This window comes from Calidris pugnax, unplaced genomic scaffold (genome assembly GCF_001431845.1).
Source record: "Calidris pugnax isolate Ruff unplaced genomic scaffold, ASM143184v1 scaffold51, whole genome shotgun sequence".
Lineage (NCBI taxonomy): Eukaryota > Metazoa > Chordata > Aves > Charadriiformes > Scolopacidae > Calidris > Calidris pugnax.
The window spans coordinates 36,168-55,995 of NW_015090797.1; the positions used below are offsets into that span (position 1 = coordinate 36,168).

The 19,828-nt window shown below is 39.3% G+C and overlaps 1 protein-coding gene across 1 annotated transcript in view; it reads left to right on the top strand.

Annotated features, from left to right (window-relative positions):
• Window positions 1-9,599, top strand: part of LOC106885055 (laminin subunit alpha-3-like) — a 40,186-nt gene extending 30,587 nt beyond the window's left edge. The window contains exons 27-38 of the mRNA XM_014936882.1: window positions 211-351; window positions 1,097-1,224; window positions 2,109-2,240; window positions 3,843-3,987; window positions 4,282-4,442; window positions 4,848-5,037; window positions 5,324-5,464; window positions 6,267-6,426; window positions 6,577-6,704; window positions 8,151-8,244; window positions 8,588-8,707; window positions 8,894-9,599. Of these exons, the coding sequence (XP_014792368.1) occupies window positions 211-351; window positions 1,097-1,224; window positions 2,109-2,240; window positions 3,843-3,987; window positions 4,282-4,442; window positions 4,848-5,037; window positions 5,324-5,464; window positions 6,267-6,426; window positions 6,577-6,704; window positions 8,151-8,244; window positions 8,588-8,707; window positions 8,894-9,039 (1,686 nt within the window). The 3' untranslated portion in view covers window positions 9,040-9,599. The remainder of the gene's footprint in view (window positions 1-210; window positions 352-1,096; window positions 1,225-2,108; window positions 2,241-3,842; window positions 3,988-4,281; window positions 4,443-4,847; window positions 5,038-5,323; window positions 5,465-6,266; window positions 6,427-6,576; window positions 6,705-8,150; window positions 8,245-8,587; window positions 8,708-8,893) is intronic.
• The last annotated feature ends 10,229 nt before the right edge of the window (window positions 9,600-19,828 follow it).

The following is a 19,828-nucleotide window of genomic DNA, read 5'->3' on the forward strand; positions in this document are numbered from 1 at the left end:
CCTCATCTCCCTCTAAAATTTCTCAGATCATAGTTAGTGCTGGTGGAACCAGTTGCATTGGTCTGTTCCATGATGAAATAGTTGTACTTGCAGTTTGCCTTGTGCTTGGTTTTGACCTGAGTCGGTCACAATTATGTTGAGTAGGGCAGTTGTTGCCATTTCTTCTGATTAAAAGGAAAATCACTGAAAGCATTATTATCTCTCTTTCAGCTCATCAGATCTGCAGCTTTCTCCAAGAAGGGAACGCTGGGACTAAGCGCAGCGCATTTCCCATTTCCCAATGATTTCCAAGTTGGCTTTGGCTTTCAGACCATGGCATCGACTGGAACCCTCTTAAATTACAATCCATGGGTATGAAACATGTTCAGCTTAGACTATGTGATTGGTTTTGTTTTCTGATCATTCATGTCTCTTTGTGACTCTGTCAGTTTGGCATCGGTTTGTGTCTGAAGTCTCATGTAGATTCCTGTATTTTAAGGCAAGACATGGCTATTCTATTGCTCTTTGGAGCATGACATCTTACATGTCATAGGCCAGAGAAAACTCATCCTGGCAATTTCTTCACTCAACCAAAACATAGCTTGAGGAGTAACTGAGCTTTGAGCCTGAGCCTTCTGCAGAGTAGCTCATGAACCAGGACACTACCATCCCAGTAAGATAACTGTTGCCTAATAAAGTGGGCTGGAAATTTACTCAGGAAAAACTGGTATTCTGGCCATGCAGAAATGTTACCATGATCAAATATGCAGAGGAAAGGGGTTGATTTTGGCTATGTTCCCTCAGAAAGCAGGGAGGTTCAAGAAGAACCTCATTCTTGCTGGCTGGAGAAGTTAAGATATGAGTGCACACAGGGCATTTGAAACGTGGAGAACTGAATCCTCTGCTTTTTTGTAAAAATAATTTAAACAAGTATTTAAAATGACTGTTTGGTATTCAGAGTGCAGAGGCATTTTAGAACAGGAGCTATGCTAATTGTGCAGAACTGGGTGTAATATCTGGTGCTAGATGACTGAGAAATGCAGTTTTAGTGTAAGAAAATTTCTTTCCCACAAGACACCACTGAAATTACCTGACCATTTTTGTGATTCTTTTATAGCCTGTTCTTACCATCTTTCTGAGACCTGGCTTTGTAAGTGCAAGGATGGGAGAATATGAAATCGAACTGGAAAAGAAATACGAAGATGGGTCAATGCATTATGTGACAGTAATAAAAAAAGACAAGTTGTGAGTCCAGTTCTTTATCTGATTCTTTTGTGTTGTGGTTGGAGAAATAAGATTAAAATTTTGTTTGACTTCTTCTTTGGGTACACAGCTAAGAATGGCCTCTGCTAGCAAAATATACTGAAATAATGAAGCAAAAGCAGATTTTTGGTCTATGAATGTGCATGTCAGTACCTGTGATGTTTCAGCTGTACATCACTACGTGTGTCTTTTATAGATTGTGTGCGTTTTGACTGCTTGTCAAGCTGGAGCTTTAGAGCTCTTCCCCTTCCCATAGCCTTTACATATGTTGCTGAAAGTTATGTATAACTATCTAACTTAAAGGCCCAGGGAAGAAGCTAATATTGTGTCTTTTTTTCCAATAATCATCTGTCAATGTAGATATCAGAAGAGTCAATTTACTGAAAAACTCCTAAATCATATTGATTTCTGTGAAGCACAAAAAATGACATAAGTGTTAGTTAAAGTGGAACATTTTGAATGATTGCTTATAACTTCTGGTATTTATAACCTAATATTACCTGTACTACCTGTTGCTAACATGTTGAGTGCACCACTTGGACACAACGGATGAAATCCTGTCCTATAGTTGTGAATGAGAGTTCTTCACGGATTTTAATTGGACCAGGATTTCACTGTAGGACTGAAGTACCAGCTTCAGCTCATGCTCAATACCTACTGTGGAAAAACAGAGCAGTTTCATGGCAGGAAATGAGCACATACTGAGAAAGTCCCAGAACTAAGCTAATGAAGCTCTAGCATAATTACAATGTAATAAGAAAACACATCTCTCAAAGAGTTCTTTTTTAACATATATATCTATATTTAATTTAGGTTCATAACTATTTCTTTAGATTTCATGCTTATTTTTATTCACTTTGTTTCAGAATACATCTGCTGGTTGATGATGACTTCACATCAAAATCAGTTTCCTTTCCACCAGGACAGGCATTAACCCAACCTATAATATTTGGTGGAGATGATTTTGAAGGTTGCATCTCAAACATCTTTATAAAAAGGTATTTGGCTTAGAAAGAATTTTGCTTCATGCATTTCAGCCTGTTTCCCTTCTTTAATCATATTAAAATCACTTTTTTGCTAAATTGTTTTCCCTTCTATATGCGTGAAGCCTTTATGAATGTGTAACTTTACTGCCTCCAAATATTCTTTCATTCAGGCAAATTATACATGGTATCAAGTTGTAATTAAATCTACTGTTTGGTTGTAATGGAATCATACCTGTTTAATAGTCTTTTAATCAAAGAATGAACTTAACGTAGTGAATTGGAAGTGTCCCAACAAGGCATCCAAAAAAGATCTGCCAGGTTGTGTTATTATAGCGACACAGGGAGCCAGGGAATGAAAGGAGTGAAGATTACCAGCAGAATCAAAACAGTTACACAAACAAATAAAAGCGTATGTATAGAAATCAGGTGCCTGATTTATGTTGTCTCTTTTTTCACATGTGCTTGTCTGGTTATTAGAGACATCTTACAGGCAAAATTTAGGAGCAAAATTATGCATAAGCATGTTCTTTAAAGAAAAGCATTCCCTGAGTCATGAGTGATGTCCCTGTGGGGCTTTGTTTTAGCCAAGTTTTGCTAAATATTTATATATGCATAGAGTTTAAGAAAATAGTGTACTTTGATTTGATTATCATAGAAACACAAAATGGTTTGTGTTGGAAGGGACCTCTGAAGATCATCTAGTCCACCCCCCCTGCCATTACTAATTCAGACTGCTCAAATTATATCTTCATTTAAAGTACTGCAAGACAATGAGGTAACCTGTATATTAGCCTCCACATCAGAAACAAATGTGGAAGATTTCTTTTGGTACAAAAATAGATGTAGCTAGTTTGATCCGGTGAATGAAGAACTGGACCAGAATTGAAGAAGTTACAGGTTCTGCTCCCAACTTCACCACTCTCCTTATAAAAAAATCATGGGCAAGGAGCATCATGACTTTTACTAGCTGTAAAGTATTTTGTAATTTACTGATAAGAGATGCTGTGTACAACTTACAAAATTATAGTATTACTTAATATTATTCTTTATGCACACAAGAAATTGGTTTTGACAGTCTTTCTGATAAATTGGCTGTAATACTAAAGCTACATACTAAGTTGCGATGGGCTTTACCCCTTGACAAGTCTCATTAAAACATATTACTTAAGGAGAGAGTGAATCATTAAATTAGAAGGACTTGATGTTGCCTTCTTTTATTGATCTGCCACTGGTTAGGCATAATGAACCAGAAAACTCTTATAGTCTGATCCAGAAACCTTGCTCAGTCAAGGCTGCTGTCATTTTTTTCTCCTTTTTTCAATGGCAATATTTATTAGGTTTTCAAAATAGATAGCTTTTAGCAAAAAATATTTTGTTGAGATGAGAACAAAACATCAGAGGTTTTTCCATAGCCACAAGCAAATGGTCAGAACCATGACAAATATGAATACTTTTTACAGCATTGAACCTACATTTTTCATTGAAAAATAAAAATTGGTACTTTCGACATCAAGTCACTGGGAAATATATTTTGAACAGTTTTACAATACGTTGTTGATTACGCTGAAGGAAAAGAATGCTGTGTCACCCCACTTGCTGCTTTCATCACTCTAGGGCAGACCAGCTCCCTGGGGTTCAGAATCTCGTTAATTATACTGCAAAGACTGGTGTTTCCCTTGGAGCTTGCCGCAAATATGAGAACCTCCAACCACTGCTGCTGCAAGAATTTAAAAATCCTCTCAGGTTTAAGATGCTCAAGGTATGCTTGTTTTTACTGCCATCTTTGCTCCATATTGATGCAAGGCTTTGTCTGCATAGCTATGCCTTCTAGAGCTGAGATTCAGATGTTTTTATTTTCCTTCCATCTCACATATGAAGCAAATTCTTTCAGTGTTGAAGCTCTCTGGTAAACCCACACCTGTCCAGAATGACAACAGCTTCTCTGTCAGTTAGACAATGCTGTTGACTGCCTCAGATGGGAATTCTTAAGTGTGTAGATTGAATTATTTTTTTCATGTTCATGCATAGTGAATGTTTCAATTCTGTCTTACAGAATGAAAAATACCCTGATTATTTGAAAGCTGCAAATGTGCAAAACCAGAATAAACACACTTTAGCAACTCAGTTAAATGCCAGCAGTGAAGCATATCTCCTTGGAAACACCCCCAACAGTTTCATGTCCTACACATTTTCTCCACCATCATCTACAGACAGGTAATACAAGTGTTCTCAGTTGTCCTCCTAATACCTGAGTTGTCAACTGCTTGAATCTTTGGGTGCTAAGAGTTGGGATTTTCTTCTTGCTTATGTTTTGGGGTATAACACAAGAGTGGTTCTAAAAGTTCAGTCTTTTTTTTTCTTTCCCAACATTTACCCAAACTGAGTAGATTGACCTGGATGTGGTGTACAATTACAGTGCATATTGATGCCAAATCCTAAGCCTGAATATGTCAACTTTCATTACAGTTCAGAAATGCAGGCAACGTAGAACACTGTGATTCCACTCAAAAGCTACTCTGCATTTCACAAATGGGGTTTCACTGGCATTTTTCTGCAGAACAGAAAGAATACAACTAACAAACCAGACCTGTATTTCAATATGCTTACTTTCCACGACAGGTTACATTTCTCTGTAGATGTACGGACTAGATCATCAAGAGGATTAATAGTTTTCATGGAGGAGAGGTCTGAGGACTTTTATATGGCTCTCCACATTTCAAAAGGACGTTTTGTCTTTTCACTTGGCTCTGGAGGACAGCGAACCAAAATCAAAAGCAGTGCTAAATACAATGATGGGCAGTGGCACACTGTAAGTAGTATGGTGCAGGAACCACGGTGAAACCACAACCAGCATTCAGCAGGCCCAGCCTATTGAATTTTTAAGTTATTAGAAATTTGAAGTTAATTCCTATGCCTGAAAGTTCAGGGGGTTGACAGGTCTCTGTTATGAGAGAGCTTATAGAGACTGATGTCCCAGCATGTTATTTTCAGTTTAAATATTTCAACAATATAGTGTTTAAGTTAAAAGAAAAACAAAAAACCTCCAGTGGCTTTCATTAGCCATTCTCACTGTGTTAAATTTGTGCCCTGCAAAGGTGGGCTTCAACACAGATGGGGAGAACGTCCGCCTCGTTGTTGATGGTCTGAGGGCCCAGCACGGAAGATTAGCAACAAATCCTGCCATCAGCATTAAGCCACCGGTCTACGTGGGAGGGCTGCCATCACTGAAAAGAAAGGTAAATAATTGACACATCCACCCACACACACTCCCCATGCTGCACTAATTACACGTGAAAGTGTTAATATGCAGGATTGCCACCTTGAAAAGGTTTGGGGGGTATTTCCCAGCATTGACTGAGCACCACTTGCAGTGTTTGCAGTTGTTCATTAAATATCTTGTTCCTCACCTGTTGACACAGCTGTCAGCTGGGCACACATTTTCAATGTTTGTTGCTGAGACACTGATGACAACCATGTACTGTTTTCATTTCTATTATTTAAAAAAATAGAAAAACCCAAAGTCACATTTGTAATTCCAGGGATACCCTCTTCCCACAAAATATTTACGTCAGTGGACTAAGCAATAATCTGTAGAGAAGCAAAGGAATCCTTCTCATTAAGGAATTATGAATGTAGAAGTGGATATAATCAGAAATATGTGTGGTTCCTCTTACTTTAAAAATTGGACAATTAATGAGGCAGGGCCTTTTATAAAATCAGATTTAAATGAACAGCCTCTTAGAAGGGAAGGGTGTGTCTGAGACTTCACAACTCCTGTTGCATTGTCTTTTTGGCACGTTGTTGGGAAGTTTCTGTTCTGCAAGCAGGAGGTATGCTAACCCAAAATCAACCGTTACTTTCATGTTTTCAGCTCTTTTTTTTTAAATTTTGGAATACCTTTTCTCTGCATCAGAGATGGGTTTTAGGTGAGTTTAGCGCCAGTTGGCTTTCTACAGTCCAACGATACAAAAGTTGGGTATTCTTACTGAAAATATTGCCATCATGCTTTAGTATTCATATTTTGAAATACGCTTTCAGAATATACCAAGGAAAAGTTTCAAGGGTTGCCTGAGGAATTTTAAGATGAACGGAAAAGTCATGACTGCACCTCAGCAAAAAAAGGGCGTACTGCCATGTCCGGATGTGCCCATGGAGACGGGGATTTATTTCTTTAATGAAGGAGGATATATCACCATTGGTAAGATGTGTGGAGATTACAGTATATGGAATTATGTCTTAAATGTATATGTACAAGGATTTATTTACTTAATTTACTTAATCAATTATGTGGTTTTCCAATTATCTTCTCCTTTGATCATTTCTCAACCCACTGTTTAATTCTCCACAGGTGATTTGCTGATAGGCTCTGATTTCAGGATTGTATTTACCATTCGACCAAGGAGTCCAAGAGGTGCACTCCTCCACGCTGGAACCAAGCGAGACAACTACCTGACTATTTACATGGAAGGAGGAAAGGCAAGTACAGGCTGTTTCTCCATTTAAGATGTACAGCCCTTAGTCGCAGGGGCAATTCTGACCTTGAACTCTGGACTTACGTGTTGCAACACTTGTCTACAGGTTAAACAACTTCCTCAGAGTTGTTTAAAACCATCTCATGGAAAATTGAGTGTTTAACTGTTTCTATTACCAGTAGCTTGCACATGCTTTCTTCACAGTAGTCAGCAGCAGGGCACAGTCTTAATTTTCTCAGGCTTCTGAACCTTTGCAAAAACCCACTGGGGTTCTGGCCAGAGGCTACAGAATTTCATGGCTTATTCCCACTCCTGCCTTGGTCATCATGTGGCTCTAGTGATGCAGCTCTCTCTCTAACCACGTCTATTATAGAACTTGAGCAGTCTTGCTTTGTGTTAGCATCTTCTGCTCTAGTTGACGGTGTGTCATGGTGGTGATCATTATCACTGTTGCTTTTTCATAACGTAACAGCTTCAGAATGGGAGTCTTGGACTACAAAACTCTTGTGGTTGCTGCTGGAGAGACATCAAATAGAAAAATGTCAGTGCTCCACAGAACCTGCTGTCTCATGGCATGGTTTAAACCAGCATGATTCTACCTAACTTCAGACGGCTCAGCTTTGCTCTTCTCTTCCCAGATTAGGGACTTTTTTATTATTTATCTTTTTGTCATCAGTTAGTTTCCTTCAGATCACTGATCGGATTCAAGACACATCTAGCACATGGAAGCAGGGGCATCAGCAGCTGGGGACTTCTTAAGGGCAAGCCTGACTGCTTTTTTCAGCAATAATTTAGATTAATCTTGGCTGTCAGTGTGGATAGGATGCAACACGAAGGAATAAAAGGTCAATGGGTCACCATCAATCAGCCTGGTAGGAAGTGGACTCAGTTACCTGACCATTACCAAGTTTGTTGTAACCATCACTCCAAAAGAGAGTTTGAAAGGAAGATGTTGAAAAAAAACTAATGCACTCACAAGGAATGAGAAGCAAGATGTGAGAAGGCAGAAGCAGGTGCTTGTTGAAAAGGTCATCGTAAATAGTCAGGCTCCAAGCTTCATGGGCGAATTGTGAGTTGTCCAAAATTGTGTGAAAGGCCAGAAAAAGGTATTGTAGATATTTTCTCTGGAGATGCCAAGTGTGTAGATGACTGCTTTGGGAAAGGAAAACCTAATTGGAATGACCTTACCTCAGATTATGTCAAAAGAATTAACATACTTTTGTAAGACTGTGAGGGAGAGACAAAGGTATGTATTTATTCTTGTAAAATCTATTAGGAAAATTTACTTTCCTCTTGGAGAGGATAATTTCTGAAATATGTACACAATGACTGTGACTCTTAAAACTAGGTAAAACACAGCCATCACAAGATCAGTAAATTGCTTAAAGTACTGTATTTTTCTGTTGCTCTTTTCCTTGCCATGGTAACTTAAAGGATAACTTTTTTGCAGGTGATTGCTGCTGGAAATAGTGGTGCAGGAGAATTCCAGACATGGGTCACACCAGAGCAACCTCTGTCTGATGGACAGTGGCACACTATTGCAGGTATGTTTCATCCTACCAGTTCTTCTGAAACTCTGAAAGGATGGTGGGCACAGAGCACTGCAGATCCAGATTTCTATTAATCATTTCACTTCTCTTTATTCTGAGAATACTCTTTAGAACAACGTATGTGTCTCGTGTTAATTTAAGGCTTTATGTAAGAGGGATTTTGGGGCTCTTTATACCCTCAGAGTACTTAGATGTGTCAATCTGACTTTAAATTAAATAAAATCCATTTTTCCTATGACTTAAATTTCAAGACAGATGCTATTTTAAAATAGTGCCATATCTAGTTAATTCTTTAATAGGGCTGAGAAGGAGTACTCATTTACCTGCTTCTTTGCAGTCTCTCAGAAGGACAACGTGGTGCAGCTAGAGCTGGGCACACAGAGTAACTATACCACTGGACTTCCACCCTCTCCTCCTAGACAGATGCCTCAGCCGGTCTATTTTGGCAAAATTCCAGGTAAAATTATTGCTGCTTATTTTTTCATATATCTGCGTGTCTTTTTCTTTCTTTCCAAAACAAAAGTCCAATTCATGCACGTAGTTTTACATCATTCCCCGTCTTTTGAAAGCCTTGCAGTAATTTATGTTCTTTAAAATCATTCTCATTTTACGAATTTGATTTTTCTACCTTGTTTTTTTGTAGCAAATTTGGACACAGAGTGGCATCCAGTTACAGACCCCTTTTTTGGCTGTCTTCGGAATATTAACATCAATGACAGACGTGTCTCCACCAGGAGGATTGCAGAGGTTCATGGTGCAGTGAGTTTGCAGGGGTGCCCGGCGAAGTAGCGCTGCTGTTAGGGTACCTGTACACACCCCGCGGGTGGGTCTGCCCAAGCACTGTGCCAATCACACAACGGGGGTTCCCCTCTTGCTGATCCCCCACTCCCTGCCATCAGGCTGCTTGTGCAGAACACCTGGTGAGGAAATGCACCCTCTGGGTGTGGACTGTGCCAAAGCAAATTAAAAGTATTTGCTTTGATAAACTCCCTTTGAAACGTTATTGATTTCCAAGGTAATCCCTTGTGCCTTTTGAAATATATGCAGAAAAAATATAATTGTATAGACCTTGCTGGGCCAAATTCTGCTCTCACCCACAACAGCGTAGACTTGCATAACTCCAGTGTCGTAACTTTGGAAATTTGCCTTAATGCTGGTCATCTTGAGAGCAAATTTGATCCACTAATATAAAGAATTTTATAAAAATATAAATTTCTTTGGATTGATGTTTATACAGAAATGTACATTAATGTTAAAAGTAATAATAATAATATAAATGGAGTTTGAAGCACTTTAAGGCATGAAACTCTGGGAGTTTGTTACAATGCTAGGAATTCTGGGGCCAAATAAATGCAGTATGTTCTTAAAACCATTTGTTTTCTTGTTTGGTTATTTTAACCTGGTGTTCCTTTTGTGTGCTTTTTACAGGCTGCTAAATCCTCTTTGCTTTTTGCAAATATAGCTGTAGCTTTAAGAAGCTGATTTGCCTGAATAAGCAGGAGTCCATCATCTTTGCTTATTAGAAATTGGTTATATAAAAATCTCAGAAAGAGAGTAATTTTTCTTGTAATCTTCAGAGCCAGAAAGTCTACTCCAAAGGCACTTTTTTTTTCTGATTAAATGAAGTCAAGTTATATTAGGAACAGCAGTTGCACCTGCTACAGTCTGTAGCATGAATTGTAGGACTAAACCAGCAAAGCTGTTTTCTTTGGCATTCAAATCTTTACTTTCTACCCGACTATCATCCATGGTGGAGAACGGGGGACCCAGTTTTGCTTTATTCTTCAGAATACAGGGCTGGGCTGAATAGCCTTGACATGGCTGCTTCTTCCCCTGTCATACAGGAGCAGCATTTCGATAGTTACTTTTTTTTTTTTTTTCTTTTTTTATAATTCCCTGATGCCAACCCTCTTTTGCAAAATTAAAACATTTTCTAAGGCTGGTCCTAGGCAGGAGAAGATGCAAACAAACCCTCCTTCCCACCTAATGCCGTGTTTGCTCCCACCTTCCACTGCCTTCTTGCTCAAGGTGGTGCAGCATGTCCCCGGTGTGTTTGGAATGAGGTCCTGCCTGATGAATAGAAAAAGATGCCAGACCAATAGTCCTTACTGCTTTGGTCATTAATCCCTTATCAAAATTTTGCAGCTTTCCAGGGTGGCAGAAAACTGCTCACACCCAACCTTGTGTTGCTTTTTCTTTTATGGCAACTCTATTACATGCAAATCTATATCCGTGCAGGAGTTGCTGGGCTGTAGAGCTAGTTTTGGAGGGAATGGGATGCAGTGAAGGCCTGATGGGATTGAGGCCTCTGAGGGAGCAGAAGATTGGCCTGTAATGGCAGAGCCCTCTCTCTGGAGATGCTCTGCAGGAACAGCTTCTCCTGTATGGCTGCCTGACACATGGGAAGATACACCCATCAGCCTAGAGGTGATGGGGTTCCAAAATCATCTTTTCAGATAGCAACAACTGAACCCTTTCTACGCATAAAGCCTTTGAAGTAGATTGTCAAGTGTTCAGGTGAGCAAAACTCTGGAAATACTCAATTGATTTACTGGCCCCAGCTGGCACTGAAGATTTCTACAAGGAGACACAAAGAACAGTTAGTTTATCAAGCAATTCTCTAGTAACGTTTCATACCTCATGCCCACCAGACTGCTCCCTGAAGCAGATTTTCCTAGTCACAAAAAAGTCTCTTCCTTCTCCACTTCTCCCCTCCAAAAAAGCAAACATGGCAAAGATTTTTGTATCACAACCTGGAGCCAGTCCTGAACTTCAATTCCCTTCCATCTGATTTTATTTTATCAGAAGTAATTTTAACGCTGACAAGAAGAAATGAAAAATGTATAAAGATTTGCATAAATGTAAGTTATAATGACTAGCAAGTATTAATTCCAGTACAATCCTAATGCATAATGAAAAAGTAGAAAAGTCTTTCTGGTTTTAAGGTTCTTGGTGGTTGTTTCTCCCTCTCCCCCCAGTTTCTTCAGGTGTATTGCTTCCATAGAGTCAGGATGTCACACATTGTTGGGACAATCAATATAAGCCAACTAGAGTTCCAGGTTTTGTACTTTTACATAGATAAATCTCTACCAATCTCTGATGAACACTTAGCAAAAAGCCTTTTGCTCTTGAAGAGCCAGTGGATAATATTTACATGAGGAAAGAAGTTGTCCTGTTTAGATTAGTCTTAGATTAGATTAGATTAAGATTAGTGATGAAGAATTCTTATTATTGATAAAAACCACGTGGACACTGAACTGTATTTCATGCACTCTTTGTTCTGTGCTTAGATTATTCTGAATTTTCTCACATGGGAAACAGCTTCTGGAAAACAAGAGCATGATTTTTCAAGTATGTCAAGTCATGAATGGTAGACATCATTTCAATTCTAAAGACTCCTTTCCTTCAGGTTTACCGGGAAAGATCATTGTTAAAGTCAAAATAAACAATTCCCCCCAATGCATTTTATAGTAGACCAGTAGTGGTAAATCTTGTAGTAAGATGAAAAGTTATGAGATTAAATAGGAATGTTAGCCTTGGGTAAGCACTGCGTCATGGTGGTTTTTATTGTTGTAACTAGTAATTCCAAGTCTTTCATCATCCGAGTGTTGCCATTTGACAGTAACTTCCATGGATTATTTGCCTCCTTTGGCTATAGCATTTCAGGTGGATCCCCAAATCTCTCAGTTGCCATGTTAGAATAGAAGTAAGTAATTCCCACAGGAGAGGGATATTGTAATTTTTTATTGTCTTTACTATTTGCTATTCAAGCCTTGAAGTAATACTAGTATTTTCAATGGTAAAAAACTCAATTCCAGTCATCCTTTCTGAGCCTGCATTATTACTCATTGCCTGTGTTCAAGGGTGCAAATGTATTACAGCTTGCATTTTGCTTCACTGACCTTAAAATTAGAAGTAATAACCGAAGAAATACATATGCTTATGTCTGCTGGCAAGATTTTGCTATATGGTTTGTACCTCTTGAAATTGAAGCTCCTGAGGAAAGTTTTGAAAAAAGTTTAATGAAAAAGGATCAAATGTTGTTTTCAATACACTGAGAGTGCATGGCTAAAAAAAAAGCCCATGATCTGTAACTGTGTGTTTAGATTGCCATAATGGCTCATTTGAATCCCAAATCAATTACACAAGGAGAGCAGAAAATCTCCTCTCCAGGCTAAACCACATTGGTATTGCTGGTGCCAAATGGCTCTCTTATCCATATAAGTATCAAGGGCAGAAGGTTCTCCTCCAGTTAATTTGGATTAGATTTAACAGGATCATGTTATCTGAGGTGGATGACACCAAGGCCTGTAAGTTCCCATTTATTATAACTACAAAACTCAGCCAGATTAATGAGAGCTGAAAGCCAGTTAGGAAGCCTAACACTGAGCACAGCAGGCAAATAAAATGAAATGGATTACAGGGCACTGTAGAAGGAAATACACATTCACCACAGAAAAAAAGCATATATATATATATAAGGAAAACGTTCTTCCTTTTCACTGCTTATTAATGAGTGTAACTTAAGTTTCTAATAACAAAAGCTTCCAATGAAAATTCTTAACAGTTTTCTTGTATCTGAGCTTGAAGGTCTGTGCTTTTGTTACTGTGGAGCTTTCATGTAAAACACAGAGGCATTGACCTTTCTTTCTGTTGGCAGCAAATTGGGTGAGTTAACTTTCTCTGGGTTTGTAACCACTTCTTTGGAGTCACCTGTGAACCATTTCATTTTAGCTGCCACTCCTGCTAGCAGCTTTGCTTCTTCTGGAGTCCTCTGTGAATTATTTGGGGTTTTTTCTCTGCTCTGCTTCTTTTCTGCCCCTCATAAAATAGCCTGGAAAATGCTGTCTTACTGAAAATGCTATAAATGCATTATGGCTTTGTAATCAACTCTTGCCATGCTTTTTGTCTCTTACCACTCTCTTTGTGGTTTCCTCATTTAAAAAAACTTCTGCATCTTTCTCTAATGATGTAAAGAAATTTAGGGCACAATGGTCCAGTCTCCTGTAAATCTCTCTGTATTTTCTAAAAATACATTAAATGGATGTCCCTGGCAGAAGGAACTACTTTACATTTACGGGGATAGTGCCATAACCCAATGTTATAGCTTCTTGAGGCCATTAGGACTGCAAGGCATAAGCATAGACTTCCTTTGTGCAGCTGGCCCAGACATCTCAAAACTGCAAGAGGCTGGGAGTTGCCAGAGCTTCAATGAAGCATTCTCGGAGTATAAAGAATTGCATGCAAAATAACCAATGAGTCTTTATGTTCTCTTTATCAATTTTGGGGATCCTCTGTAGCAACGAAACCGAACTATGACCTGTTGTTCACACCATACTGTGTCTCCTGGCTTGCAGCTGATAGCATTCAAAATATATAAGATTTTTTTTTTAAACACAGTCCTATCATTACATTGCACCTCAGCCAATTACTGTGTTTCCTACAGGTTGTTCTGAATGTAAAGCATATGTGAAACGTTCCATGAGACGCATTTGCTTTGATAAGATGTCACCTGCTCATTGATAAAGATTGAGCACTGCTGCATTATTACACAGAATAAAAAGACAGATAGTTAGCATCATCATCTTTTGTCTCTGTTCAGTTATATTTAAACTGGGAACAGCAACAGATTTCTCTATTGTGTGAGAGCCTGTGTCTAAGATTCCTGTCACAGGAGGACTATGCACTGGTAAGAATGAATAATTACATTCATAGGAATGTCAGTAATTTATAAATTAATATGGAAACAAGAGTGTTAGAATTTAAATCCAGAAAGAACTGTTCAGATGTTTTTTGAAGCCTGAAGACATAATGAAGAAAGTATTTTAAAGGATACAGAAATAAATGGCTCTGTGTCCAGCTCTTGCAGACAGAGTTTTAATTAACAATGTGTTAATAACATAACGAGTTAAAATCTGTCAGTGCGAGATATTACTTAACAGAGGAATTCTATTGTTAGGTAACAGCACCTGCCATAAATCTTACTTCTAGGTCCTTCTTATTACTTTCTGATCAGAATTACTGTCTGCTACAAACCTAGAGAGTCAGTAATATACCTGGATACCGATTCCTCTGGCTAAGGCAAGGGTTTCAACTAATAACATTTACCTTAGAACATGGTGTCAAATCAGTAATAAATTTCTAACTTTCCCTTTGCTGTTCTCAGTTAAATCAAAGGTAATGACATACCCCTGGGGACAGTAACCTAAGTAGTAAAGAAGCTAAAGGTACTCTGGGCAATTCTCCAAGAAAATGCGTAGGCATGATCCAAAGCTCAGTGTCTCAGTGGAAAGATTGAACCACTTCACAGGACTTTGGCTCACACACCTTATTAGAACATGCAGAAAATCTTACATGCACTTTATAAAAAAATGTATTCTGAGATATTGCCAAGGCTTATAGAGAATTGTTATTGCAGATTAAATCTGTTTGTTATGGAATAAAGGACAGGACACAGTCTCCAGAAAACCTAAGATAGCTCTTTTTATACAAATATACACAAATGGAAACTTTATGCGAATGCAAAGGGTATTTGCATGAGCAATAGGGGTGGAAGCAAAGAGACCACGCAGCTAAACCTGATGAAGTGTTCTGCCTGACGAGTGTCAGCAGTTAAGGCAGTGCCAGGGGGTGGTCTCAGCCCACCATCCATGAGCCAGCCAGCCTGAACAGCTGAAGAGCCCACCCAGGCTCAGCTCTTTCTCATGCCCCTCGAAATCAGAACTAACTGCAGTCAGCCCACTATGCCTTTACCAGAGAGTTTACTGAGAGAATTCTTGGAATTTCATCATTTCTGCATACGGAAGAGTAGGACCAAATTTTGAACTGATAAGTTGTATTTAGTCAGATTCTTGTAACTTGATATTGCCACGCTAACAGAAGGAAATGTTACTGCTGCTGAGCCACTTAAAAAGGACATGCGATCACCAAATCTATGTATATTGCGTTGGGCACAACAGATAAAATGAATCGACATGATGTATTCAGAACAAATTTAATTCAAAACAGACACCACAAAGCCACTAATGATCATCACTGTTATTTAATTAAAATGGAATGAATAGGTTAAATCTTCCAAAGAGACACTGAATGCCATCAGACTGAAGGCCAGGTGCATGATCCCTATAAATCAACATAGCTCTGTTGTTCCCGGATTTGGGCTGATCGGAGAAAAGGATCTAGTTGTGTTTGTGTATCTTAATGTTTTTAAATGTTGGGAACACAATGTATAAATCCTATGAAAAGGACTTCGCAACAAAGAGTTAAAATGAAGAATGTTTCAATTCACTTTGTAATACTGAATACTGTATATTTTTATCAGTACAAAAAATTACCTAAAGAACAGATGTGAGCTTAAAGGATGGATAGGAAAAAAAGAGGCTTTATAGTTGTAGAAGGAGAGGTACCTAAGGAAAAGTAAGCCATAAGACTGCTCTGAGAGGATTTTCTCCTGCCAAGGGAAATGTCTATAGGAGAGAAGCTACATGGTGGTGTCAAGGAGACCAGCCACTGCTCCCCTCTGACCCAAGACCCAGTGGTCAGAGCTCCTGGGCAGCTCCTGCCTGCCTTCATGGCATGTCATCCCAGGCATCCAAACTCTGCCCGCTGTGGGTCTGGGTGTCTGCCTGCACCTTTTCCCCTCCATTTCCCCGGGAAGGGGAGCTGGGGGGAACAGCTTCTGGCTGACAGGATTCCCAGCCTGTGAACTCACAAATCTCTGCCTGCACTGGGGAGGTCAGGAACATGGTGGGCCAGGCCTAGCATATGACAGGAAGAAAAATAGCACCAAGCTGCCACTCCTGGCCCCTTTTATTTTGCTCTCTGACCCTTTTCCTTTTGTTTGTTGTACTTTGTATAGTGGAAGGGAACATCTGGACTCTAGTGACAGCAAAGCAAATTTGCATGCATATAGCAGATAATTAAGCACGTGTCTATCTGCAGCTGCAAACAGCAATTAGTCATGAGATAGATAGCTTTCCACGCCCCTTCCTGCCTATTCTTCTGTTCCCCTCAGAAAGCCCTCTCACACAGGCATCTCTGAGAGGCACTGAGCATTGTGAAGACAGTTGTACAGATGAGCTTAAACCCTCTCATATAACTTTGACTGGGATGAACTTCCTCCCATACATTGATTTCTAGTAGAAACTGCTGATGCTTTTTGCATCAGACATGATGCCAGTGACCCAAATCCAAATACCCATGTCTGCATCCCAGCTTAGCTGGGGGCTATAAGCAGGTTTTGTTCCTAGTTCTTCCTCTCAGATCCTTCCTCAGATCTAAGGAAACTGGAGATTCATTTCTGACTGCTGACCTTTGCCTCTCTGCAGTTGCCCAAAGCAAATTCTGGCTTCTCTACTCCTTGCAGCCATAAAGAAGTTTACATAAAGTTTACATAAAGAAGTTACATAAAGAAGGTGCCCTACAGTTTCCACCCCTGGCCTATGAAGAGTATATTATAAAATCTTACCGTGTCAAGTAAAGACATATAGCCTATGCCTGTCTTTTCAGCTGTAGAGAGTCCCCTGGCAATGAAGCCATAGGTAGCGTTTTGTTGCCTACAACAGGTATCCTCATTTCTCCTGTTACGGAGTCAAATTTTCTAGACAGGTAAAACAGAAGTTGCTCAGGGCTGCAACCAAGAGTCGCAGTTTAGAGTCATTTATAAAGCACAACAAACTTCTAGTTTGATGAAATCTAAAGACTGCTTTGCCTATTCCTAAATTTCAGCCTCTAGCATCTTATCTTTTAATTTATCTGTATGTTGATAGGGAGTGTAGTAATAGGGCAAGCTTCAGCAAGGGCAGGTGCAAGTTGAAGAAGAAAGGGCTGGAGAGTGATCAAAGGGCCCACCGTGCCTCGAGCAGGGATTAGAATCAATGGAATGGCTTCACAATCTGGACAGCAGTGATTGCTGCATGTGGCCCTTTGCATTTGCTCTCTGTATAACTGAGCTGCCTGATCAAGGCTTTTGTTGAGCTAAAAGTCTCATATCTACATAATGATCCCTGCTGGAGAATTCCTGTGCATGTCTGAAATAGCGTTCTTGGGTATAATTTGTGACATTTCCATTGGATTTACTTGTGTGTGTTAATAGCATGTTGCCATTCCCAGCTATAACAAATTCATACAAACTGCAGAAAGCATTTGCATTGAGTAGTTGTTTGAAAATATAATTGCCACTTTCAGAAACTTATTAAGGCCCAGAGACCTGTTTGAAAACAAAAGTTTGCTTTCTGTATAGGTAAAAGGAAGTCTCCTGTGTTTCAGTGGGGAGTACTAGTGTAGGTTTCTTGTGAATGTCCTGTAACAGCAAGGCACAAACCAACCCTGACTGGCACCAACAAGCACTGTAACACTGTCACATGCACCTGCATTTCAGGCATAGCTGCGCTTATGGGAGCACATTCCACCACCAAATCCACACAAAAATGTCAAAGCTTTTACTATTAGGGTAGATGAGCTCATTATTTTTCATCTGGGGCCCACAGAAAATTAAAAAATATGTGGACCTACTTGATTTTAAGCAAACAAAATGGCTATACAGACTCATGTCCATATGGAACCAGCCAGTAGCACTGGTACTTGGTCTGTCACACCTACCTGACTTCAGTAAGACCCCCAGCATTTGTGGAGCAGTGTTGTTACTCCTCTCACAACTTCAGTTGTATAAAATTTGGGTATCTACTCTAGGCTCTCCTACAATCAATGGAGGGGGGTTAGTTATCCCCAAAGAAAACCACACCCACACACCATCTGAAACATATGCCTTAAGAGGAACATGGCAGCAGCCAACCCAGCTTCAGGCTCGAGCAAGAAACCTAATTCCCTGAAGATGGATGCAGCGCCTGATTACACTTTGGTCCTCTGGAATAATTAGACTGCCTTACAGCCTAGCTACAGAAATACCATTGTGTAGTGCTGTCAGCAGGCCTCAGAGGAGAAAGGAATAAGCCACAGGAAATTATCTCCTGCTTCCAATTACAGGGAAAATGTGTCATTATACATGCTTTTGTCACTTCTTTTCAGTATTGAGTTACCCAGACACAGTGTGGTTAGCTCCTGGCATGTCCATATTATGATGCTGTGACTCACCATCTGTGGATCTATGACACTAGGTTTGCCGTCATTTCTTCACCTTTTTACTTTTTAGTGTCTTGGTGCCACCACTGGAAGAAATCTCTATTGAACTCATTGCTTTTTTGATAAGCTGGACACATTGGACACATATATTTCTTCTTAGTTTCTACCTTATGCCAAGAAAACTAACACACATTGAACTATTTTCTCCGTGCTTTGTATGATCTGAAGGTTGAGAACCTAAGAAGAAAATGTAGGCTGAACCCCAAGTGAAAGGCATATAAAATAAAGAGATGTAAGACAGAACATGTATTTACATGTGCTTGTGTACTTATAATCCCTCTAAAAATAGGTAAGTGCAAGAGCTATTAAAATGAAAGGAATGGAAGGAAAAAGAGAGGAAGCCTTGCTGGATGGACTGCCATAGAAAAAAGCATTTGAGAAAAATGCTAATGCAAAGAAAAATGGGAAAGTGCACTGAGAAAATAAAAGATGATTTCTCCTTGTGCTATGTCTGGAAGAGGAACTCTGAAAAAATGGCCTGCAGTAAAAGCATAGCTTTTCTCCCTGTATTATCCCTGTTATTGCTGTGCGTAACTCATAATGGCTAAAATTACACAACTCAATTTAAGATGCTTGCCTGGTATGTAGCTCTCAGCCTCACAAAACGCTGTTGGTAGAACAATAAATAGTGAGTCAGTACAGAATAAGTCACCCAATACATGGCTTTAAAAGGCACTGTACTGTTTAAAGACAAGAGTTCTTTCAGAGTACAAATATACTTTCAAAAAAGAGGAGGGTTATTACATTTGTTATTCTGCTGTTACTTTAATAAAAATGTTGTTCCATGTTCAGATTTGTAAGTCACTTCTGTGGTTACCATTACACGCACACAGACTCTTGACTTTGCCATCCCCCTTTATCTGCAATGCAGCATTTCCCTTGAGAGCAAACGCTGCCACTTCCCATAGTGGGAACCAGTTCTGGTAGTAAGATTCTTGGAGGAGTCTTTTAATTCTCCAGAGTGTTTCCCAATTCACATACCTTGATTAACAAGTGCCCAAACAGGAACATTTTATAAACCTATTTGGACAGAGTACATATTCCAAATAAATGGCCTAAATTTCCAGAAGTAAGTGGAAGAATGGGAAAACCTAATGGTAAGCAAAAAGAGAAACCATTTAATAGTTTAGAGAATAGGAACCTCAGTCAACTACACGCTGCTTATTTCATTAAGTACCAGGAGATAACACATACATTCCTGGTTTTGCTTAATTTCATTATGTCAACTCAAAACCTAGTTGGTCAAGCATCAACTTCCGGTCTCTTAAAATCCTTTTTAAATTGTCAGATACAGAATGATCTCATCAAATGACAAACGTACATTTTTTATGTCTGTTTTATAGTTTTAAGCATCAAAATGCGAAGAATCTTCTGTTCATATGAACTGACAGTCCACTCACATAATCTAAGGTTTATGACTATTGAACAACAAATTAAG